Source organism: Pithys albifrons, chromosome 6 (genome assembly GCF_047495875.1).
Source record: "Pithys albifrons albifrons isolate INPA30051 chromosome 6, PitAlb_v1, whole genome shotgun sequence".
NCBI classification, from domain to species: domain Eukaryota; kingdom Metazoa; phylum Chordata; class Aves; order Passeriformes; family Thamnophilidae; genus Pithys; species Pithys albifrons.
The window spans coordinates 28,047,747-28,072,459 of record NC_092463.1 but is presented as its reverse complement, the minus strand read 5'-3'; the positions used below and the strand labels follow the sequence as shown (position 1 = coordinate 28,072,459).

Below are 24,713 nucleotides of genomic sequence, written 5' to 3'. Positions count from 1 at the left end.
AAGGTTAGTCTTCATGAAGACATGAGGGAGGAAGGTATTTTGACTTACTCCTTTTTAAAAGCTAAAACTTGTACCTACCTAGTGTTTCAAAATGATTGTGATTATTATGCAAGATCTGTGTGTTTAGTTGCAAATCTTCATGGAATGTGGATTTACCAATGTTGTAAGTTACTATTTAACATCTGTATAATTTCCATTTGTCACCTTTGTAATGGTTTATTTTTAATTAAGAAACATAGAAATTTGAAGTTCACGCCTTCAGGTGAGCAAATTAATTTTTACTGGAAAAAAAAGGATTCATCAGTACTGGCTTTTATTTGGCATTGTAAGTATGCAAGATAGGTTATGAAACCAAAGTATAAAACAAACTCTCTTTTTTTTTGGATAAACTGGCTTCACTGCCCCAGGATTATGTTTCAGTACGTATATATTTGCACATGTATCTTTCTTGGGGGTTATATAGTCTCAGTATGATTATGAATGCTAATTGCTTTTAGAAGTCTGCTAAGCATGTGGCATTTCTGTTGGCAAAATGTAGATGATATAGATCAATATTAAATGTGAAAAAGTAAAGTGCAGTATCTGTTGTGGTTAACCTAAGTGGCATTTCCTGTTTAGCTAGACTGTCTTAGGCACCATTTAGTGTTCCTGCAGCCTTTGTATAGAAAATGAGGAAAGGGCCATGTGCCTGAGAGTCCCTAATTTAGACATCTGAAGTTTGAATTTGCAACTAACGTTCACCATCCCCCTTCTCTTACAATCTTCCATCTTTGTCAGTCTGCCTTGAAAATTCCATTTCTCACTGGAGTGCACATTGGATTAGTGATCTAGGTTTCACATTGGATGTGCTTTCCTAGAAGATCATCATGCATACAAGAAAGGATGAAAACTAATGAGACAGGGTCTAGTACTCTGTGACAGAAACTGGGGGACTGGAAAGTGTTGATTGTTTTTTGCTCTTCGGGTGACACTTGAGGGAATGTGTAAAATACATGCTTTATTTTGGTTAGTCTTTACCTAATACAGAGTAGGCTTAGGACCATTTCTGTTCTTATGAAGAGAACATTTATCACAGTGCACCATGCTCTAGAGAGCGTTATTTGGCTCTTCTGGAAGTCTGTCCCAGTAAAGAACATAAGTAATCACAGCATTCTCATATTGGAGTCTAATATCTTCAGTGGTTGCTCTCACTTGATGTCTAGTAACCATTAATTTTTTTTTTTATTTTGTGATGTCTTATGTATGTTGTAAGTTTGTATAATTATACCTGGTGGTTTTATTTTAAAAAATTTGGGGTGTTTTTGTTTCCTTATTTTTTTGTTTTCTCCCAACACCTCTCTTTCCCTAGGAAAAAAATGGGTAGCGATAGCTCTAACTTTGTAAAAACAAAACTGAACCCCTCCAAAGTATTTCTATGTAGTGTCAAAAAGTGATAAGAAGGAAACAAAAGTAGTTTTAAATTAATGGAAACAACTCCTAAGCCATTTTTATTGCACAAAAACTTGATTTTGAGCCTGAATTTTACCTAACATTTGCTTCTATGCTGTGATACAGCACCTGCAAAGTAAAAGTCTTAAGTTATTACCACTTTTTTGCGGGGAAAATAATTCAGTAAGAATTATGCCACTGAAGTTAAAAATAAAGTTGCATTCATAGTTTTGAGTGATCAGCAAAAATTGTGTCTCTTAGAAAATAACATTTGATCCTGTGCTGAAAGTGGGATTAAAAGGGCATCTGAATATCGTTCTTTTGAGGTGTCCTGGGTTTACTTGTATATTAGAGGAAACAAGGACTGCACTAAAACAGAGAGTGCCTTTAAATAAAAACACTTCAATCTTCACATACATTTTTATTGTTCTCTTCTAGGTAGACTGGGGTCAACTGGACTATTTGGTAATTGACATGCCACCTGGGACTGGAGATGTACAGCTCTCAGTATCACAGAATATTCCAATTGCAGGTATGTGTATTGCTTGACTGTTTCAGAGATTTGAAGTTAGTTCTAAGTTTGGTAGCTTAAGAAAAATTTTATTTTAAGCTGTCAGTCAAAAATTCTTTTGATTTTCTTTCTAGCATCCTGAGAAATTGAGTGTTGATGGAAACATCAGTGATTTTAAAGTGTTAGCATTATGGTTGTGTTACTTTTTTTAAGCTAAGTTTTGAAACGATGGAGAAGTTAAGTATAGCTCCTGAAGGAAAGATAGTCATGCCAAAACTGTTAAGTTTTGCAGTAGAAAATTTTCTTTGTACCTACTACGTAGTAAAGCTAATACAATAAAATAGTTTGTCTTCATGATTGCTTTTTAATTGAAAACTGAAAATGCTGTTAATTCACAACATTTATTCAGATAAACTATTTGGCACTGTAAAACACTAATGCATTCTTTTTCCTCTTGTGTTATGAATTTGACTTTTTGTAGGAGATTTTAATTTCGACAAATCAATCTTGTCGTATACAGGCTGCCCTCTAGTCTCGTTGGTTCCAGTAGGACTTAGAAATACTGCTTTGAGAGAAAGCTTGAGCATCTCAGGAGGTCTGATAGACTGTAATGGTTTATTACCTGTCTGACATACTTCAGCAGAAGCGTTTGTCAGTAGCCAACATAAAAAATCTTAGGAACTCAGTGGTAAAAGAGAAAAAGCAATCACTGCAGTCTCAGGAACAATTTAATAATTGCTGTGGCTCTTCACCAGGAGGGGAGTCCATGGGATCTCCATTCTGGGCAGTTATCCAGATCAGACTAGACAAATCCCTAGCTGTCCCTATCTAGTGTTGCCAGTAGAAGACCTCCAGAGACCTTTTTCAACCAAAAATTCAGTGAACCTGAGTTAAAAAGACATCAGTAGGACTGCTTTATTTTTAATGCCATCAGACAAGTGTGTCAATACAAACCTGAAATGTAAGTATCTTTTCCTGCTCTCATTCTTTCCTGAGTGCAGACTGGCTCGTGCACAGGCTGTGTTTGCTTCCAGCACTCCTTTGTATCTGCACTGTGGTGGCAGTAACACTGAAGTGAAGCCACTAAATATTAAATTGGTAGAGCTGTTTCACTTACATGTAGAACTCTCACCAGACTGTCTGTAAGTTAAATTAAAAAAGAATTGTGTATCTCTGAAGCTTCATAGGATAGCATTAAAGAGTTAGCTACAGGTATAGGTGAAAGACAGGCCCATCTATAAGGGGACTAGAGCTAATGGGTTTTGGGACATACATCCTGCTTTCATAGCAAAACTATTAACAGGACAGTGACAATCTACAGAATTGAAAGGAGCCATTTATCAGTCAGAGGCCGTACCTTGTAGCTTTTTGCTTAACACAGGCATGTCTCAGCTTCAGTCAGTTGAACATGATAACCACAGTTGCCTATGTATCCAGGAGGCAAATTTTTTGAGAAATAGTTAAATTTAGCATCAAGGCTGTGTGGTGGTATCTTATGATCTTCCAGGATGTCAAGTTCAGAAAAACATCAATATTTTGACATATAAAACTCAAATGTTCAGACACGTGCCAGCTCAGTGTAACATTATTGCCCTGGAGTTGGTGATAATCAGGGGAGGTTCTCTCTGCTGCCTATGATTGTGTTGAGTGGTGGGAGGGAGCCTATCAACATCATTGTCATGAAGAAGTCAATGAATTTCTCCCAGAAAAAGTAGAAGAGGAGGCTTCTAGTGCCTCAGCTTATCCGTGATCTGGAGCATATGATAAAAAGCAAACTATGATTTGTACCCATTTTCTTCAATACAGTGCTTAGTAGGTTGCATGTGTGAGTAGCAAAGCAGGAGGGCCTTTTACTTCCAGTGTTTCAAGCAATGGGGTGAAACATGACAGTGGTGCAGAAGTTTTTGTTGAGGTAGAATTTCATTAAATGATGTATGGAAGGGCAGTACAATTGCAAAATTAAAGAGTTGTGACTTTATCTTTGTTAATTATGTTGTTTGTTATTTTTTTACAGTAGGTATTGATAATTTCTGTTTACTATAGTGGACGTAAATGTCCTGATTTAACAGAGAAAAGGTCATTAGGCTTTTGATCTTAAGAGGTTGTGCCCTTTCCTTGCAGAACTCTGCTTTCAGTAGTGGTTGTGGTGCACTCGGTCCTCTGGGACACAGAGGTGATAGAAATTACTTTAATCTTGTATTTCTTCTAAATTTTGTTGATGTCTGATATTGGATGGTCACAAGATCTTTCTAACTGATAATACTATATCACTAATCGGAAACTTTAATTTTTTTATTCATAATACATCTTCATAGATTGCAATAGATATTAACAAAGGCAAAGCAAGTTTTTAAAAAAACTGGATTTTCTTGCTAAATGCAGCAATGTTCTCATTCTTGTGAAGGTGTAACAAAGTGAAGAATCAAGAGTAAACAATTTTTGTTCCATATTTTCATTAGTTGTCCATATGATTGTCAGAAACCTGTGCTATTCATACCTGTTAAATCAGGTTTTAAGGCAAGTCAAAGTAAAGATGTTGATTTAAAAAAAGAGAAGGAAAACAGGTTTAAAACAACAACAAGCAATGCAGATTTTTCTTGATGTGCCATAAAAGGGTATATATTCTTGCCTATGTCTCTCTTTAAACTCTTCACTTATAGCTTCCTGGTGTAGTTTTCAAAGGTTTTTAATTTATTTATACAAATGTGGGCTTTTGAGACTTCCTAACTGAAGCCAGCATTTTGATTTGAATTCTGGAATGGCTTGTCATTGTTCTTGTAGTTGTTCGGTTCAGCTTATTACTTTGTCAATCCTAACTTCATAAAATTAGGAGTGATAGCAACACTTTAGGTTTGTCTTTCCCATTAGTTGGTTTTGTTGAGCATGCTGAAGTTGACTCTTGCAGTTTAAAAAAAATGTATTCTGCTTCTGATGAAGACAAATACAGCAGAGAAGGAGTGATAAGATTTGTAATTCCCTGTGTTCTTACTCGTTCAATGAATTCATGATTTATGAAGAATTTTCTCTGTTGTTTATTATGACTATTTTTCACACTCCCTGGAAGGACTTCTTTTTGTGTATTACAGCTTGAACTGTGCTTTCTTTTGCTCTTGTTACATGGTTTCAGTCCTTAGTGTTGTTTAGTGGGCTTTTTTTTTCTTCAACCTTGTTGCTTTTAAACATATGGAAGATAGTGTTAGAGATCTTGATGAATGTATCTTTGGAGCAGTCTACAGAATTCTGCTGGTTTGAGGACTCCATCTTCATTTGCAATTCATATTTTCTAAAGCCCTGTGTTGTCTTTTACTTTGTTACAGAAAATATTTGGTGTTGTGCCATTCTGTTCTCTCTCCAGTTTTCTTGTTCTTTCTTTATCCTTTGAAGATGCCTTGGACAGTCATGGTATTAGTGGAATAATTTCTCTGTTTTTCCTCAGAGATAACATATATATCTTTGTTAAGTAAATTTTGAAGGGCATTATCAAATTTCCATGCAAGTTGTTCTTTGATTTGCATGTGTGCATATGTGAGATACAGTATTTGCATTATGGTTTCTTCATTATTAATCTGTGGCTTCCTAGGGATAGACAGTGTAGAACATTTTTATTTTGCCTCTAAATAAACTTACAAAACCTGCATGCATATTTTTGCCAGCCACTTAGAGATATTTCTGTGAGAAAGAGCTCTAGTAAAGGTGTTTCATTTGGGGTGGGTTTGCCCAGTGGGGCATGAAAAACTGTAGCATCACAACGTCTGACAATGAGAGAGAGACTGATAGGATGTGTGAAAGGGTATTGGGTTTTAATTTTATGAGGTTTCCTTTTATTCTGTGTCATAGGTCCCATAGCTTTCTTGGGTCAAAAAGAGACTAGACCAATACCTAATGGGTAAAAGCAACACAAGAAAATATGTCTTAAAATTCCAGTTGTCATTGAAGAGAACATCCACCTCATACAACTTTGTCTGGAGGGACAGTTTTGTGGGGGTACTTTTCCTTCTTTAAAATAAGATGAAAAAGGAAACTACTGTGAGTTTTGCTTTTGATTTTATTAATCTTAGTCACCTTCCAGGGAGATGTGTCTTATTTAGCATATTATTCTTTAATCATCTGTAACTTTGCTCATGTTGCAGTTGTTCTTCAACAAACTAGAACGTGACTAATGATATGATAACTTGAAAATGTGATACATACTTCTGTGCAACCACCACTGCTTTCTGCAGATGTCAGTTTGCTTTCCAAATAGAAGTCCAGGGTCAGTATGGAGACAAAGGCTTTGTTAATGTCCGTTGTTAATTAATTTGCATTTAGTATGACTATATTCTTCAGTTTCATCTTTTGCATGAACAGAACTCCCATAAGTGGGCCCTTTGTCATGCATGGAACATGCATGCTTGGAAAAGTTAGAAACATCCTTATGTGTTTTCCAGCTTATAGAACATTTTAAAAACAGAGGGATTCAGATGACATCATGATGTTTTATATCAAGATATAGTGTGAACCAATGGTACTTGGAAGAATAAATCTTGTTAAATTGAGAAATCTGTGTGTGTGCATTTGTTTGGCTGTTTAGATAAAGAAGCCATATATAAAATGAATGAATATTACTGGAGATGGAGAATTAGCCTCCTTGAAGACTAGAGAGAAGTTTTTCATCCTCTCCCTTCAGAGTATGAAGGTTGTGTGTTCAGGAGGGCGTCTCAGCGCCCTGTATGAGTGTTCCTGCCTCGTGGGGAAGCTGCATTGTGAGGGCTGACTGTTACGTAAATTGGGCTGTCCACTGCCCTTTCTTTATTGTTAAAGTGAGGTCTGTGTTGGTGAAGGGTTGACAGCTCTAGAGGCTGACACTGTCACAACTGACAGAGCCAACTCCAGGTTAATACTGGAATTGTTTTATTTGCTAAAGTTTGTCCTATCACTCTTTTCTTTGGATATGGAGATGTCATGGCAATGAAAGCCATTAGAAGTATACACCTGTCCAGTGGGAAGCTGAGGGAGACAACTCAGTAATTTCAGATCTAACTGAATAATCTTTAAATAGATACAATAATGAGTGTTTATAGAGGAGACCTAAAGGTAAAAAGTTTCAGGTTTTATTTCGGTGCTCTTTATTTTCCCACCTTTTTGAAGTAACATTTCTTTTCCATACAAAACATATATTATTATAATCTTATAATAATAAGCTCTAAAAAGGCTGTTAATAAGAAGCAAAACTACAATTAGTCATGCAAACGGAAAGAAGCAAAGTGAATGCTTTTTTATGTTTCTCTCAAGTTCTATAAAAGCAGAAGCATTGCCATTGCTGGTCACATAGGGAATTACTTTATCACCTTTCAGATTTAAAATCAACATAACACAGAGTTCCTACCATCTTTTTGCTTCCTCATCCATAAATGGTGTAATCTTTCTGAATGTTTTCATCTTTCAGCAATATGTAGATCTGAATGCCTTTCTCAGGTAAGGCTGAAATATTTATTAAAGGAATTTTTGTTAGTTCAAAGATGAATTTTCCAAGAATTTTAATTAATAGGATTTCTTTTGATGACAGTGTTTTGATAGATGATTTTAAATAAAACCCCCATATTTTTGTCTCTATTGATTAAATATTAATAGTCATATTTCTATTCAAGTATGTACACTGAACAGGAAAGAGCAGAGGGATGCTACCCATTTGAAGACATTTGGCATTTTTAAATTCTTAATGTAATGTGACACACTAAACTGATGAACCAAACTATTTACTCATATTTATCTCACAGACCACAAATTGCCTTGTACACAGCTATTTTATAGCAGTGTGTGTGCACTCAAGAGAACCAGATCCTGCCTCAACATGTAATAATGTACAAGATCAGGGAGTTCAGGGTGATGAGGAGACTGTCTCTTCAGAAATGAGCATTAAAAACAATAAAATGAGAATTTCAAATCAACCTAAAAAAATAAAATACTGTTCACATTTTATTAAACTGTGCATGATTTAGCATGAAAAAGAATTGTGATTTGGGTAAAGGTGTCTTTTTAAATTATCTGAAGTTGCAAGCTGAGTAGGTATGGTGCTGATCTCCTGTCTTTGCCAAAAAGAAATGATCAAAAAAAGCCCAGTGCTGCAGTACAAGTTGTGTGTAGCATACTGTGTCAGATTAGAGGTGTATCTTTATTCTGTCAGTGCTCTGTGTGTAAGTGTTTGTTTGCCCCTTGTTGCATATCTCTTACTTTGATGCAAACCACAGTTGCAAGGCATCTGATCTTTTTTCCTTTAGCGGTAATAGACAGTGCTTTTCTGTTTCTGAGCTTGCTTTCTTCTTCTGTGGTGAAGGCAGATAATTAGTTTCTGCAATAAATTTTTCAAGTTATTTTATGGGAACCATCTGGGTAATAGTAAAATTTACTTGATCTAATTTTGAATGACAAATATTTTTAATACCAGATTTTGATGTAGATTTACTCTTTGTTTTGGGCTGTATTTTGATATTTTAAATAGCTGCAGGAAAGGAAAGGCTTGTAAGTTTAGGATAGATTGAAAAACAAAGAAAACCTTTGTCACACCAGTGGGGATTTTAAAACAGTTATTTGTATTAATCCAAATATAATTTGCATACTGTAATAGTTTGCTTCTGTTGTCAAAATAAATGTAGTTGACAAATGCAAATTATCATCAGGGTTACCTTCTTTGGACACTCCTGATACTTCATTATGAACTACCAGACTCAGTGGACCCTGTAAATTAATTTAGAGACCAAAATACAGTATGAGTTTGCACATCTGCCTGGAAGAGAGGCGCCTAACCTGGTTCTGAAGTCTGTCTGTGAGAGGGGGAAAAAAAGATATAGTACTGGGAACCTTTTCATCCTAAGGTAGACCTTCTACACTGCTGCTTATCAGCTGCTTTTTAGACCTCTGTGTTTTTTGCTTGGGTACAAATTGACTGTAGCTAAGGCTTGATGAGATTTCACCTTATGCTTTGTAACTCAGCGCATCTAATGCAAACTTTTTTGATGCAGTGAATGTAGGTGATATTTTCTATACATAGGAATCATAGGCTGTTTAGTGCTTGTAATTTCCTGAACACCAGTCCACCCCAAGTGTGAGTACCAATGTGCTGTGTAGGTACACCTTTCTTTTACTGAAGACTAAGGACCTGGGGTTGAAGAAAAAAGGGAAATACCAGTGTTACAGGGTGCTGTTAGTTCTGTCTCTATATATCATGTGTCCCGAGGATTAAAAATACAGTTAACGTAGTTTTGCTAATGCAATCTCTCCTCTGGAGTGCTGTGTCCAGTTTTAGATTCCTCAGCAGAAAAGAGCCATGTAGCTCCTGCAGCTAGACCAGCAAATGGCTATGAAGAAGATAAGGGTACCGGGCTATGTCACTTACAAGGAAAGGCTTATCAGGGAGCTGAGGCTTTTTAGACTGGAGAAGACTGAGAGGGAATCTTATCAATGTATGTAGATATCTGAAGGGGTGGTGTCAAGAGGAAGAAGCCAGGCTCTTCTTGGTGGTGTTTAGGAATAGGAAGAGAGGCAACAGACAGAAACAGTGAGGAAACATACAGGAAGTTCCACCTGAACATGAGGAAGAACTTTGCTGTGTGGGTGACTGAGCACTGGAACAGGTTGCCCAAAGAGCCTCTGGAGTCTCCCTCACTGGAGATACTCAAAAGCCATCTGAACAGAATCTTTAGTAACATGCTCTAAGGGACCCTGCTTGAGCAGGGAGGTTGGACTAAGGCGACATGCCATGGTCCCTTCCAGCCTTACCCATGCACTGATTCTGTGTGATTTGGTGAACGTGTCAGCTTTTTGTCAGCTGAAATACGGTGAAATTACAAAAATAAATGCAATGCATGAATAAGTAGATAAGTCTGTTCAATGTAAGTGTGTTCTACTTAGATATGCTTAGTATGCTCAGGGCACAGAGATTATTCTTATACAGACAGCTGCAAACATAGAATTTGTAGTGTTTTTTAATGTGCAGTGTGATAGCATTATAGTTTCTGCAACTTCTCCATTCAATTTGTCAGCCTTAGTTTATCTCATTCAGACAGAGACTTGTGTAAATATTGCACATACTGCTTCGAGACATACTGTGTGCAAATTCAGTCATATTTCATTACTTTATTTGTTAAAATAACTTTACTGTTTGATAGTCCTGTTAACTGTGTAGAGTCTAGATAGCAAGGAAGGAGTGGGCTGTGTTCTTTCTTGCTTATCATTTTAATCACTTTCTGAATTAAACATATGCAAACTTATTCAGGGAGGGGAGCACTGTGAAATGTCCTATTTGCCATATTCAGTTACTGGAAAAGGAAATAATGCTGTAAATAATTTGAATTCTTGAACTTCAGGTTGGGTTTGCTTGACTGGCAGTTGTACCATAGAAGGGGAAAAGATACTTATTTTACAGGGTGTTGGTATAAGTCAGGACAAGCTGGCTGTGAATAAATTTTGTCTGTAATCCAACTCAGAGTGAAAAGGAAAGTAGGAGAGAAACATCAACAGCAGCTTCTTGAGCATGTTGGCTTTCATTTGTGGAAGAAGCCATGCAAATTGTCCATGAGTGTAATTTTAACGCATATATTTCAGAAGCCAGAGGTTTTTTGTAGAGAGAGTTGGTATTTGTGGCAGCCCAAACGTTGCCGTGTGCCACTGGATCTCTTTGGCATTTTTGCCTTTTCCCTTTGGATGAGAATGTTAGTCAAAAATAACTCTCAGTTAAGGTGCTTGCGGTTCTAGTGAGTGTTCTTGCTGTACCCAGTCTCCATCTTTCATGCCATGCCAATTATCCAATTAATAAAAAAATTAATAATGAACCAGAAAATGTAGATTTCAGTCTTGTTGACTAGATACTAGCTTGTATGTGAAGATCCAGGGAATGCCGAGCCAGCATCTTGAGAGAAGAGTGTGAAAAAAAGTGCGAAGCAACTAACATGAGTATATACACATAAGGCACTAATTTGTTTGAAAAAAGCAGTAATAAGCATTTTGTCCAGGTACTGAAAGATCCTTGTTTTAAAAATATGCAGAAAACTGAAGGAAGTTGAGTCCGAATTATTTAGCTGTGGCCTGTGCTTTTAGGGAAAGTTGTATTAATTTTGTGGAATTAACTGTACATTTCAATGTTGGCTGAAAAGTGTAACCCTGTATTTAGTGAAATGAGGAGCTAAGGTGACTTGGATGTAACCAAGTGGCTTCCATGTTATTATCTGTGATGCTAATGGAAGCAGGTTGTCTTGGCAAAAGCAGCAAATTATTTCGATGCCAGAGTTTTAGCAAACAATAGGGAAATTGCATTTGCTTGGTACGTTACATATGCTGTTCAGTTTTTGGACTTGTTTATAGTACTATGCAAGGCAGAGATTGGCAGCTTTTCAGAAGTGAAGTGCCAGATTGTATTTTCCTTTCACATATTAGAGGTTAAGAGTGCTGGTTGAAAACATTCGAGCGCGCTGTCAGGTGGTGTTTGGAAGCGGCTGCCTGTCAGGCAGGCAGTGTGCCACCTGGCAGTAGGTGAATGGTGTGAGGGATGGGGCTCAGCATCCCAGTGCTGCCAGAGCCAGGGATGCTCTCAGAATGCCAGGGCTTCTGATGCTCTGGGCCCTGCCAGCGATGCCAGGGTTGAGTGTCTCTGGATATCTACCCACCTCTTCCTCTGCTGTATACACCAAGACTGGAAACTTCAGGCCCAGTAGGAAACTCTGTTTCAAGCATTTGAAGTTGTCTGTTGTAATTGCTATTAGTGTGAAGTTTGACATAAATTTCATGTGTATAGTTGGCTTAATATCACTCTATATTTCTTTGTAGCGGATACTTTTGGTCCTAGATGGTCGCGAGGAAACCAAAGCTAATCAACAGACCATAATGTTTTGTTGTATGTTACATTTTTCTAAAATGGGGACAAGCATGAACAGATTTTATTTTGCAGGTTTTGAGGAGATAATATTTGAAACTCCTGAGCACATGGAAAAAGATGCTCTTTGTGAAGTGATCTGGAATATTCTAATGTATCTATTGGTTTTGTGGGCTGTATTAATCAAGAAGTAGTAAAATAATACAGTATGCAATAGTAGCCTGTATATTTACTTTAGAATCTAACCTTTGACAAAGAGCTCTAGCTGTTTTATGTGCTTAATAACCCTTGGGAGTACTAATTATCAGGAAATCTGAAGGCACATCTGAACAATGAGCAACTGCACTTTTTTCGGACCTAGTGCAAGTGAGTTGCCTCTTTGTGGTACCATTCATACAGACACACTGGTGGTGTGTGCCTTGTGTGACATGGTTCAAGACTGTGCCTGTCAATGCTTGTATCAGAAAGTGTAGCAAGCCCAGAAAGCAGCAATCTGATTACTGGCAACTGCCTCTTGATTTTAGGACAAGGCTTATTGTTAAATTAAAAGCTTTCATGGCACAGTTACTGTGTAGATATTCCCAGAGTACCACCTCTGCTACCTCTCAGCATGTGGATCATGTTGTCTTCTATCCATGGTCATAAGACACTAGGTCATTTTTCTCATTTAGAAAATATAAATGGTTTCTAAATAGAAAAAGATACGATGAAAATGCCTAAATGATTTTTATCACTTCATATCACATCTCAGTTATTTTAGTCACTGCATAATGAAAAACCTGGCATAATTTTCTTCCTTAAAAGCATATAAATGTGTGACTACTTTAAAGTAGTAGTGTGTACTAAATAATCAAAATATTTAGCAGTACAATTCATAATACACATTTTAATGAGATTTCATATTTTCTCTTCCTAGGAGCTGTGATCATCTCCACTCCACAAGATGTGGCTTTATTGGATGCACACAAAGGAGCAGAAATGTTTAGAAAAGTCCATGTACCTGTAAGGCTCTACATTAAAAATGTCAGATTCTTTTTTTATCCCAAAATGTGAAACAAAATCCATATAGGACAGTAGCTGAACATTCAGGAATCACTTGAATTTCATGAATTCTTGTTAAAATGAAAGGATTGGAATCTGTCTTATATCCTATCAGGAACTTGCTTTAACAGAAAGGAAAGATTTTTCTCAGGCTGATGTCATAATAATATGTGATTTCTTTGAAATCAGTTTGTTTAATTGTATGGAATGGATCAGATTGCTGAACAGAATATCTTATGAAGTAATGTGTGTTTTTCAGTTATACTGTGTTGCTGTGTCCTCATATATCCTCTTCAGCAACTGTCTGTGTTGGAGTTTGAAACCTAAAGCTTCTTGCTTGAAATGTAGAAAAATCATATTGGTTTAAGAATTAATTCAAGTTTTTTGGAAGATACACAGGTATCTAACTGTGACTTTGCCATTTGAAGGGCTCCATGACTGTCATGGCAAGTAAAAGGCTGTCTAATCACTGTTTTTTCATGAGGTTTGTAGCTTATATCTTAGCTTACTTGTTTGGGAAATGCAACATTTAAGAATATCCACAATTAGGAGAAAATATTAAACAGTCTGACATCTTTGACTTGATATTTTCTGTGTGCTACAAGTTGCTAAGTAACTGAATATTATACTCTGGAGTATGTTTATGTGGAGTCTGATTTTTCCTTTGAATTGGTCAGTTGAGAAAATAGAAACTGAAATGTTGTCTTATCATAACCTGTAAAGGAAAAATGATATTTTATTGCTTACCTGTATGAAGGTTATTTCTACTCTTTACTAAGATAGGAAATTTCTTTCATAGCTACTGCTTTGTTAATTTAAAAAAATGCAACCAAAGGTTGAAGTGACTCTTTTTTTTTATTATTTAAATAGCTTAAAAAGGAATACTGTGATAAATTTGCCATTACTGACTATTCCTTAAGCATATTTGCATCAAAATGAAATTATAGTAGCATTTTTAATTTGCTGCTGGAAAGAAAACAAGAAGAATAACATGTGAGCTGTTTTGTTTTGATTTTATGTTTGGGTTTGCTAAAATTATGTAAAATTATTTTCTTCAATTTAAATCACATTCAAGTTAATACTTTGCTGAATTTTGCTTTTGCTTCAATGGGAAATTACCAAGGTTTCTTTCTACAACTGTTTTGTTCAATGCTTTTGAAGAGAATGGCCTCTAAGAAAGTCATGCATTCTAGGATAGGCTTGGCTAATATTAATTTGACTAGTGGTAGATAAGATATTAAGTAAGATCTGGTTTGGTTTGATCTGTTTGAAGTTTTCAGATCTTGTTTAAGCCAGTGAAAAGTCCCAGTAATGCTGGTATACCAGATGTTGAGTTTGAATGTGCTTGAACCAGCCATCAGGTCTTGCCTTTTTCATGACGCTGCTTCGTTTTATTCTACCCTTGTATGTACATGAGTACAGATGTGTCATATACATTTGCCACCTTCCTCTCATACTTGCTGTCACAAGTTATTAGAGGCTCAGATGCCACATGTAGTATTACCACAGTAACGTCACAATTGTTAATGTTTTCTTGACCTTATGGTATTGAAATTAAAGTAGAATGACTGAAGAAGCTGATGAAAAGCTGGCAGTGAAAGCGTTAAAACCAGGATTACAGTGCAGAAGCAGTACTTTTAGTCTTAGGACATAGTCATTAAAGAGGAGTGTCATCTCTTATGCAGAGGAGCACACCTATACCTCCAGTAAGGAAGGAGTTTGCTAAGTGGTGCTGGCTGTTATCACAGCAGGTTTTTTAAAATTGTTGCTTATCATGTCAGTTTGGTCAATGCTTTTTGCATTCCAGAGGGTGACTCAGAGTGAGTAACTTTAGAGTATTTAGGAAAAGAATTGCCTCTTTTCACCTACTGAAGTTGAGTTCAGTTCAGTTTATCTCATCAATTGTATCTCAGAAAGAAAAGGACAGGGTTTTAGTTAAATCTGCAACTTTTTGGAAGTGTACTTGAATTGGGAGGTTATATTGTGGATATTTTATGTTTCAGAAAACTGCTTGGATAAGCTCAGCTATGTATTTCCTTCTAAGTTATACTAATATTGCTGTGTTCTTACTAGTTTTTCTGTAGCACCCAGAGTACCCAGACAAGATTATGGCTTCATATTGGGAGCAGATGTTAGAGCCAAAACCTGCTCATTATAAGGTGAAAGGGTGGAAGACAGAAATATTGTGCCTGTTTACTTGAAGCCCTACAGTGTCAAGTGACTGACTCATGGTTACATAGGTAGTTGATGGCAGACCAAGAAACTGACCCTGCTCACATCAGTCCCCATGAGATGGAAGTTGGAGCTCATCACCATCTGTCCTTACATACAGTGAATTCTTAAGTGGGTTTCTCAGGAATTGTCTCCTGGTGTAAATAGGGCAAGCTTTCATTTTCTCCTACTTTCTTTAACTTAGAAGGTAGTATATTTGGATTTAGTAATGATTTATTGTGTAACTAAAACGTTAGTTGAGCACTAGAAATATGTAAACAATCAGAAACTATGTGCAGATAATTCATAATGAAAGGTTTCTTAATTTTCTGTTATTTCTTGATAGGTGTTCACCATTTAAAGTAACAATTTGAATAAATGAAATTCAGTTATGTACACTATAACTATACTCTGCTCTGCTACCATAGGTTAGCTTCTGCATTGTGATTCACCCCCTAAATACTCGTTTCCATGTCATCACTGAGCCAAGTTTGCCAAGAAAAGTACAGGAAAAGGAGCTCACTAAGCACTAGAATAGTATACACACGTATAGTTTGTATATATAGTAACAGCTGCTTGAAGCTATTGCCAGTCTATTATTTGAGCAGGGAAATGAGAGTTATTACCAACTTCATTAGCAAGACCTACTACTTTGTAGATTTAAAAGCTCTGAAGATTTTAGTGAACTCTCTTCCTTCTGTAAATATACATGCAGAAATATACATGGTAAAAATACACTTCAGCAGGAAAGTTGTGTATTTGCACAAATTTTATATTAAACTTAATATTAAGTGACATCTTAATATTAAAAAAAGATCTTCATACTTTGGAAGAAAAATTAATGTATTAATAAATACGCACTACTGATTGGCTGACAAACAGGACCAATTATTGTGGCATGCTGAAACATCATTTGCTTTTAGTAATGTTTGTTGAAACAGAAACAAAAAGGACAGTAAATGAGGCCTCTTAAACTGGTATAGCATTGGAGATACATCTGTATCTCAGCATTTGCATTAAATGTGGCAGAAGGACTTTATAGTTACTAGGTTATCAAAGAATTAAAACATGAGTTGTAATAATCCTTAACTTCACAAAACAAGAGTAGACTACAAAACTTTTTCTTTGATTGTAACTGCACTGAACGTAAACATTGTATGACTACTTTGAAGAGAATAGGAAGTTCAAACCTCAAGATACCTGAAAATGAGTTAAGTGAAAAGTTCAAATTGTTTTTTTTTCTTCCCCTGTGCTGTCAAAAATGGCTTCTATGTATCTTGGTGAAAATATTTTTCTTATGTCAAATAATACTCCTTCTAGTGTCCTTCAGTTTACCAAAACAGTAAAAATTCCTTAACTTGACTTTAATGGGAGCAGGATGAATGCCTGCTCAGAGGTCATCCATAGAAGGCTGTTGCCGTAGAGATCCTGTTTTACTGTTCCTGCAGCTTGTACCCTTGGACATGTCTCTCCCAGTTTAAGAACTGGATGAGAAAATTACCTATAACAATGTGCCAGCATGGAGAAACTTGTTCCTATTTCTCCTCTGTCAGTCCCTGGGAGAGAGTAGAAAATGAGGAAAGTCAGTTTGTGATGTTAAATCGAAAGTAGGTAATTTTTTTCTATATTACTATTTCTTAAAATGTTCCTTACTTTAAACCCTCTGAGAGTTTTACATAAGTAAAGAAAACATACAAACATACCTTACGGTGGTATAGAAAGCAGGTGACCATCTTTTGATAATCTTTAGCTTATAGATAAGGAAATTTTTATTAGGATATTGTAAATAACATACTCTTTTATTTTCAAGTTTGGTGCCAGAAGTTGTACATTCACTTTAACTTTGTTGGTTGCATTGAACACTGGTGTATCCTTTTAGATACGCTTCATTAACATAGGGGTTATGTTTCTTCTATAATAACTAGGCCAGATTGTTCAAGCACAAAACTGGAAGGCTCAGGGAAATGTAGAAGTTCAAAGTGCTACAGAGTAAATAACAATATTAAATATATAGTCATATTTTTAAAACTTGGCTGTAGTTTGTGTTACATATCTAGATAACATATAAATCTGAAAGTGAAGTATTGTATTGTGGAACCTTTTAAAGCAAGTCTTACCAGGTGGGTAGAATCTCTCACCCTGTAGCATTTGAATGCTGTTTTTATTACTTCTGGAAATTCTGTTCTGCCTCAGTGAAGAGTTTTGTTTACGGGGTGAATAAAATGAGATCAACGCTATCATTAGCATTATTGTACATTGTGAAAGAAGATTTTGTTGTGTGAATGATTTGGCAAATTTTCATTTGGCATATTTTGTAAGGATGATGTTGAACACCTGGCATCAACAGAAAGGTACCGAGGATGTGTATATTATATTTTTATGCTGTGGTTTTTGACACATAGTTTCACATAACTGTTTCTTTTGTTTAATCTTTAAAAGGTGTTTCTGCCCTTCAGAACAAGAGCAAATCTGGTTCTTTTTGAAAACATTTCCCTACAGGATAAGTTATAAAAATACCTTAAAAGCATGTCTGATTGTGTAATTCTTTGTAATGGTGTGTTTTTATTTTGTGTTTCCTGCAATTACATAGTATAAAACTGTAAAACACAGCATGGAAATTCTTCCAATATTCAGAGTGCGAAAATGAAATACTGTCAGGGAGAGTTCTTGGCAAGTTAGGCTGGTGCAAGAAATGCTTCTTGTTACAGATAAGTCTGTTAGACTTTGAGTGGTATAAATGTGATAAAATTGAAATAATACTCTGTCTTGGTTTGAGGGGAAAAAACAAAATATTTACCCACAAGCGGAGGAGGGGGCCTTCTCCACAGTAATCATGACACTCTTTATCAAATTTAAGAAAAGGGACTTTAATACAAGAAGGATAACTGTCCCTAACTGATATATATATATGTAGGTATAGGTATAACTGTAAACAGACCAGAGCAAACCGCTTCCCCAACACCACAGGAGAAAAACAAAACAAAACAACAACCTCCACAACAAGTTTCCTTCGGGAGAAGAGTTATACTTATGGCAGCATCAGTGTCACAGCCAGGCTGGCTGCGGAGTGAGTTTCCAGTCCCTTTCCAGCGAGACAGACGAGTGGTGAGCTCTCAGATGAACTCTCTCTCCCCCTGTGTTCCTTGTCCACGAAGCAGGAACACCAGCAACCAGGAGCAGCAAAGAGCAGCAGCCGCGAGCAGCCAGAAGCAGTCCAGGGCAGGCAGCATCAAGACGGCTTCTCCTCTACCCAGCACACAGACACAACTCCCAGCTGTGTGTAGTCCCCAAGAATAAAAGAGACAAACCTGCCCCCACCCAAGAGATCAGCAGTTAACTACCTTTTTTGTTAACTACTAGCATGGGCAGTTAGTGGCAGGGTAGAGAATTTACATAATAATTCCAAACTACAATATGCTCAAATGATGGTTCAACTGAGATGACTAATAAGAGTTGATAATGCTGTTAACGAGTCTGATTCCTATTTTAAATGAGTGCTTTGTGTTGATTCTTAGTTGATATTTATTGTTCTTTATTGTCAGAGATGAGTTACAAAAATACCAGTGCTTCAATACCAGGTTTGAATATCCTTTCTTTTACTTCAACAGGTTTTAGGACTGGTTCAAAATATGAGTGTTTTCCAGTGTCCCAAATGTAAACATGAGACTCATATTTTTGGAGCTGATGGTGTAAGAGATCTAGCAAAAGCCCTCGGATTGGATATTTTGGGTAAGAGTATGGAAATGATTTTATTTTTGAAGAAAAATTTAATGATATGCATGAAGCATGAACTGTGGAACTGCATAATCTTAGATTATTTTCAGAGAATGTTGAGATATAATAGAACTTAGTAGTAGTATGCTCTGTTCTTTGATATTCTTATAATTCAAGAATCAACATGGTCATTACATCTTAAAGTATTTACAAACAATCCAGAACATTAATTATTTTGATATCAGTGTGCTATATTATCTGAAAATCATTATGTTACCGATTATACGGCAATTTTGACAAATAACCAAGAATTCTCTTTGGTTTTAGGACAGGCCTAAACTCTGTCTGATAATGTCAATAAATGTTTTCTCATTTATTTTATTTACCCCTATTGAGTTGTTACATACTGACTAAGTGGAGACCTTATAGCAGCCTTCCAGTACCTAAAGGGGGCTTACAAGAAAGATGGAGACTTTTTGCAAGGGCGAGCAATGACGGGACAAGGGGAAATTACTTTAACTGAAGGAGGGTACAGTTAGATTAGATTATTAGAAAGGAATTCTTTACTGTGAGAGGGGTGTGGCACGGGCACAGGTCGGCCAGAGAAGATGTGGATGCTCCACATGTGTGCAAGGCCAGACTGGATGGAACTCTCAGCAGCCTGGTCTAGTGGAAGGTGTCCCTATCTGTGGCAGGAGGTTTGGAACTAAATGTTCTTTAAGGTCCCTTCCAACTTAAACCATTCCATGATTCTATGAGTAGCCATCTGGTATACCTATAAGCTAAAATACGCATGGTTCTTTAAAAATATACATTGCTGTTTTATAAAGGCATGGCTCAACCTGTGCTGTAAGTAAAGAATGTAACACAGCATAATTAAGTTGGTAAATGGGATAATTGCATGTGCTAATGATGTGTTTCCCTGCATTACTGTAATTATCTCAATGATTTTCCGTAGCTAATTCATTAAAAAGAACCAGGAAGCTCACGTAGAAAGATCAACACAGAAACATCAAGGTCTGACATAGACATAAGATAGCAAGGCAACACATAATTAAAGACATGCTTTTGGGCTATCTTTTAGTTTTCTGAATATATAATGAGTTATGATCAGAGCCCAAGGGGACTTCTACAGTCCTGGTTATGTGGATGGATTCAAATGCTCTGTAAGCAGTTGAATCAAATATGCATTCAGATACACAGACATAGATGATGTACCATGTCATTGGTCCCATACGTGGTTTCTGTTATTTCCTACGAGGGCAGAACTGATTGTGAAGTGGGAGATGTCCACATTTAACAGGGGATAGATGACATGTTAAGAAGAAAAATAAGAGTGAAGTTTAACTTCAGACTGTCAGTGAAGGATCGGACTAAGATTAAGAATAATGCCTCAAGGGTTAGCTTTAGAATTACAGTCCTTGATCTGATTAGTACACTCCTCCTTCCAGGGATGACCATTATATAATATCATATGGTATCATAAGAATTACTGCTTACAGATTTTAAGTTAATCTATCTCACATGGAAGTTTTATCTCCATGTTATTTGAATTGTGCCCCAAAGCATTGAGAACTTTTTACATATATATGTAGAAAATGTATATATTTAAAATTAGTATTTCCGAATTTATTTTGCTTTTATTTTGCAACACCTGTGTCTATAATTTGTTTAAATAAGCACCTAGTCCTCCTTTGAAACCTGACAAGCTAACATCTGACAAGTTTTGCAAGGTAACAATGTGTAGGATTGGAAAGCATTTTCCTTCTGCTTGCTAGGAGTTGGCTGCCATTAATATTACTGAATACTTCATTAATTTTTGTTTATGACAGAAGGCAGTTAGCAGTTGCCAGGACGCTTTCAAGTGTAGTTCATTATTTTGTGTACTTCTGATTGTCTTGTCTTTTTATTGTCTCCTAAAGGAAAGTGTGACAAGGTTTGTGTGAAAGACTTCATGCTGCTGATTTTTCTCTCCCTGCTTCTGAATTTTTTTTTTTTTAAGTTTGGTGGTCATAACTGTGTTTTGTTTGTATTCCTGCTTGCTTTGGGTTCTGTTTTTTAATCTCTTAAAGTTTGTTGATTTTCATACAGTTTTTTTAATGTTTCTTTTTCTGAATACATTGAGTATCAGTAATTTACACTGGCTTGGTTTGAGTTAAATAAATGTTGCTGAAGTGCATGAATTAAACTGATACAGTTTCTGACGTCAGTCAGGGTTGAATTAAGGTAGGCTGTTCTGTCTGCATCCATCTGTGATGTAAAATGTAACTGTGTCTTCCATTAAAAGAAAGTTGGTCTTCAGTTAACTTTATAATTATTTGTGTAGCAGTGAACTAAACCTAGAAACCTCCAGGTTTTTTGTAGTGCTGAAATCTGTGTTTCAGAAAGTATGTTTCAGAATGGAATAGGGCTGCTAATTGATTCTCTTAGGATGTTCCTTTCTTCCCCAACAGTTCTCTGCTCATTATAAATGCAAAATATAAAGAAGATTTCTGTTGGAAAGAAGAATGAACTGAATAGTTGTCCACCTTTGAATTGGATCCAAGGCCTAATAAGGACAATAACAAATGCTATTATTTGGAAATTAAGGATTCAAAGAAGTCTTTGAATAGTGATTAAAATCTTAAAACAGCACTGAAAAGAACACAATGAGGAGATAGGCTGAAGAGTAAGTTGCTTGATGAGCATTTGCCTAACACTCAGGCAGTTTATTTAATGTTCACAAAATCATTTATATCTCAGCCTGTGTTTCTCTGTGTGTTTGAGGCAAAAAGCCCTACTTTCTCAAGTAAATGACTACAAAGCACAGTCCTTCCTATTCAGAGAATGAGATGTCTAAAACAGCTTGGCGTTATTCATTATGGATGTAAGGAAACTGTACTGCAGCCAGTTTTCATTTGAAATGCTAATTTTTGGAGATTAAGTAATTAAAAGAACACACTGAACTGGAATTTGATATCACGTTGCTTTAGGGCTATTATAAATAAACGTTTAAAAATATTAGGTCTTCACATATGTGTATCTTGGTCTCTTTGGTGCAGGAGACATTCCACTGCATGTTAACATACGGGAGACGTGTGATTCGGGACAGCCTGTTGTGATCTCTCAGCCGCAAAGTGATGCTGTAAGTTTGGTGTGCTGCACTTAAAACAGCAGAAAGCCCTCCTCCAAAAGTGAATGGAGAGTGCTTCTTGGTATTGCTGTTTCAAGAATGTGTATCTGTGTGGAACTTAAGGAAATAAGGTAAAAGAAGATAGTACCTTTAAGTAACTCAGGCCCTTGATTTTGGAATGCTTGCCATCTGTTCTCTTCTGTGGGTTTGGTTTTGTTTAATTAGGCTGAATCATTCAGAATAACAAAGATTTGATCCAGGTCCTGGCATGGCAAGAGGAGGAAGGTCAGTGTTAAGCCTCATGAGACCTTGCAGCTAATGTAGATCCTCTAAAACTGTCAGTTGAGCCTTTGGTAGCTGAGCCTGGAAACTGTCAAAGGGCCCTATCCAAAGACATGTGGAACAAAACCTGCATATTGTCAGTACGTGGGTTGCTTTCAGCAGGAAGTGGAGCAATTTACACACAAGAGGAAATGAATTTTTTAATGCATTTACTCTAATATTTTATTTCCTGTGGAAGATAGGAGTTGGTGAGGTGGTGGAAGTCAAATACACTAGTCTGTAAAGAAAAGCAGCTGTACATGTAGAACTTCATTAACACTGATAGATTTTCCTGTGTGGTATTTTCTTTTTCCTCTCCTGGAGTTTGTCTTCCAGGCTCTGTAGGGCAGGGTGCTGTGCACAGTATATGGCATGATGCAGCCTCGCTCTTGACTGCTACTTAAATGTTATAGTGAAAAAAGTGATTAATGGTGATAATAGATGGTAGAATCAATTCAAGGTAGGATAGACCTACCTTCAGCATAAGGTAGACAGGTACATTGTCATATTGGTAACTTTTTTATTATCATGATTGTTAGGCACATTCTGAAATGCCTTTTTCCTTCCCAGTATTTTAGAGGGTAAAAAAAAAGGGAGGACAGTCTTATTAACATACTGATAGGGATTCTGGAGGAACAGTGACAGTCTTAAAATTGTAATACATCATTTTGTTTTGATAGAGAAGCAGCAGCATTATGGCGTGTTGATTTCTAATTGAATGCAGTATTTTTGTTAGACTTGGGTAAGGCCCATGCTCTGGAAGTAGTGATCTTGAGTTCAGGTCCTTATAAAAAGGAATCCTTATAATCCTTGTGGTAATTTTTCTCTGGGAAAGTTGATCAGCACTGTGAAGGTATGAATAGATGCATGGCTTTGGTCAAAGTTGAAATAAAGCAGGTGAGTGAACTAAGATGGAAAGCTCACAGTGTCAGAAATCTGTAATAGCCAAGTGTCTGTAGCCTGTTGGACTATTGATCTAAAAATTCAGACATGGGGGTTAGCATTCTGAAAATAAAAAAAGACAAAGTCTGTTGTCTTGCCATCTGTTTGTCCTTGAACTATGTTTTTGAGGAGAAAAGAATGGACTATAACCACCATTTGTGGCAATTAAGTTAAATGTGAAGAGGAGTAAAGATTTACAAATATATGTGACTCTGGGGAAACCTCTCAGTATCCTTCTCTGCCATTGTGTCTGTGAGATAATCATTCTCCTAGGAGAATGAGGATTTTCTTAAATGTCACTAATCTCTACAGAATAAAAAAAAATCCCTTTATCCCTGGTTTGCTTCTCATTTTAAAGAGAGAAAAAAATTATTGTTCTCTTACATTTTAAAAGAAAAATTCTTAGTACATAACTGAGTACATTCCACTGTGGTGGAAGAGGTTGTATAAGGTCAGATTCTAATCTTTAATACATGACACTCATCACCATGTTTCTCAAATAAACTAAAATTGTGGCTATTCATGCATGAACAATTGCAAGTTTTGAGAGGGAGAACAATATCTGCTGAACTTATCTCTGCTCGTTTCATAAATGTGCAGGGGATTTTTATACAAAATTCGGAGCTGATTTTGTTAGAACACACTTACAAATCAAATACAGAATCACAGACCTGAAATAAAACCTAGCAGATTCAAACAGTAGGGAAATAAGGATGCTGATTGACTTCTTAGAAACCCAGCATGCTGTCACACCTTCTACGCTCTATCAAGCCTAGAATAAAGGGTGTTTCTGAAATATGCCAGTTAATACTTTTTTTGCTTACATGTCTGCTCTGGGGTTCTACTTGTCTTGCAGATATATCAAACTATAGCTCTGACTCTACAGTAGAATTTCAAAATATATAAGGAAACTTGTCTAAATTCATTATTTTAAATCTTAGATGTAGTTGGTGGAAAAGAGATTTCCTTTTCACAAATGACAAGGAAATTGCTAACAACTAAAAAAGAAAATTACTTGTAGAATTGTGCATGTTTGAACTTAGAAAGTTCTTCCTTAGGGAAGGCACAGAATACACAGGACTAATCTACTTATGGAAGGGGCTGACAATATGACTAAAGGATATGAGGGTTTAAGGCTGGAGTTCTCTTCTGGTGAAGCTTGAGACAGTCTTCAGGGAGAAATAAACAGTGCTGCGAAAATGATGTTGCTCTTAGTATAACATTGTCTACACTAGTGTTTCTGTCAGCTTAGTTGTGTAAACTCTGACTTTTTTTTAATACTCTTCATTGACAAAACTTTGTTATGTGCTTGTTATGGGTTCACCAAGTGGGCCTAGATTTGGGCTCTGAAGTTTGGACTAGGCCGAAGCTGTCAGCTGACTTGAGCTGGGCTGAGCTAACAGCTGACCTCTTCTAGCCAGTAATTTTGTATTCCATACCACATTATGACATCATCTCCAGGGAAGTCGGAACCAGTGTGGGAGTGGTTAAGGGAGTGGCTTCTCAGCCCTCCTCTTGGGAGGACTCACGATGCTGTCCCAGGGGGGATGGAGAGGGCCAGGCCCACCCCTGGCTCACAGGGTACCTCA

At 36.6% G+C, this 24,713-nt stretch overlaps 1 protein-coding gene across 2 annotated transcripts in view; it reads left to right on the top strand.

Annotated features, from left to right (window-relative positions):
- The window catches only part of NUBPL (NUBP iron-sulfur cluster assembly factor, mitochondrial), an 82,268-nt gene that overhangs the window by 48,232 nt on the left and 9,323 nt on the right, over positions 1 to 24,713 (top strand). The window contains exons 7-10 of one of the 2 annotated variants that reach the window (XM_071557964.1): positions 1,867 to 1,960; positions 12,700 to 12,806; positions 18,644 to 18,764; positions 21,791 to 21,873. In XM_071557964.1, coding sequence (XP_071414065.1) covers positions 1,867 to 1,960; positions 12,700 to 12,806; positions 18,644 to 18,764; positions 21,791 to 21,873 — 405 coding nt within the window. The remainder of the gene's footprint in view (positions 1 to 1,866; positions 1,961 to 12,699; positions 12,807 to 18,643; positions 18,765 to 21,790; positions 21,874 to 24,713) is intronic. The other variant, XM_071557965.1, reaches the window with a different exon arrangement.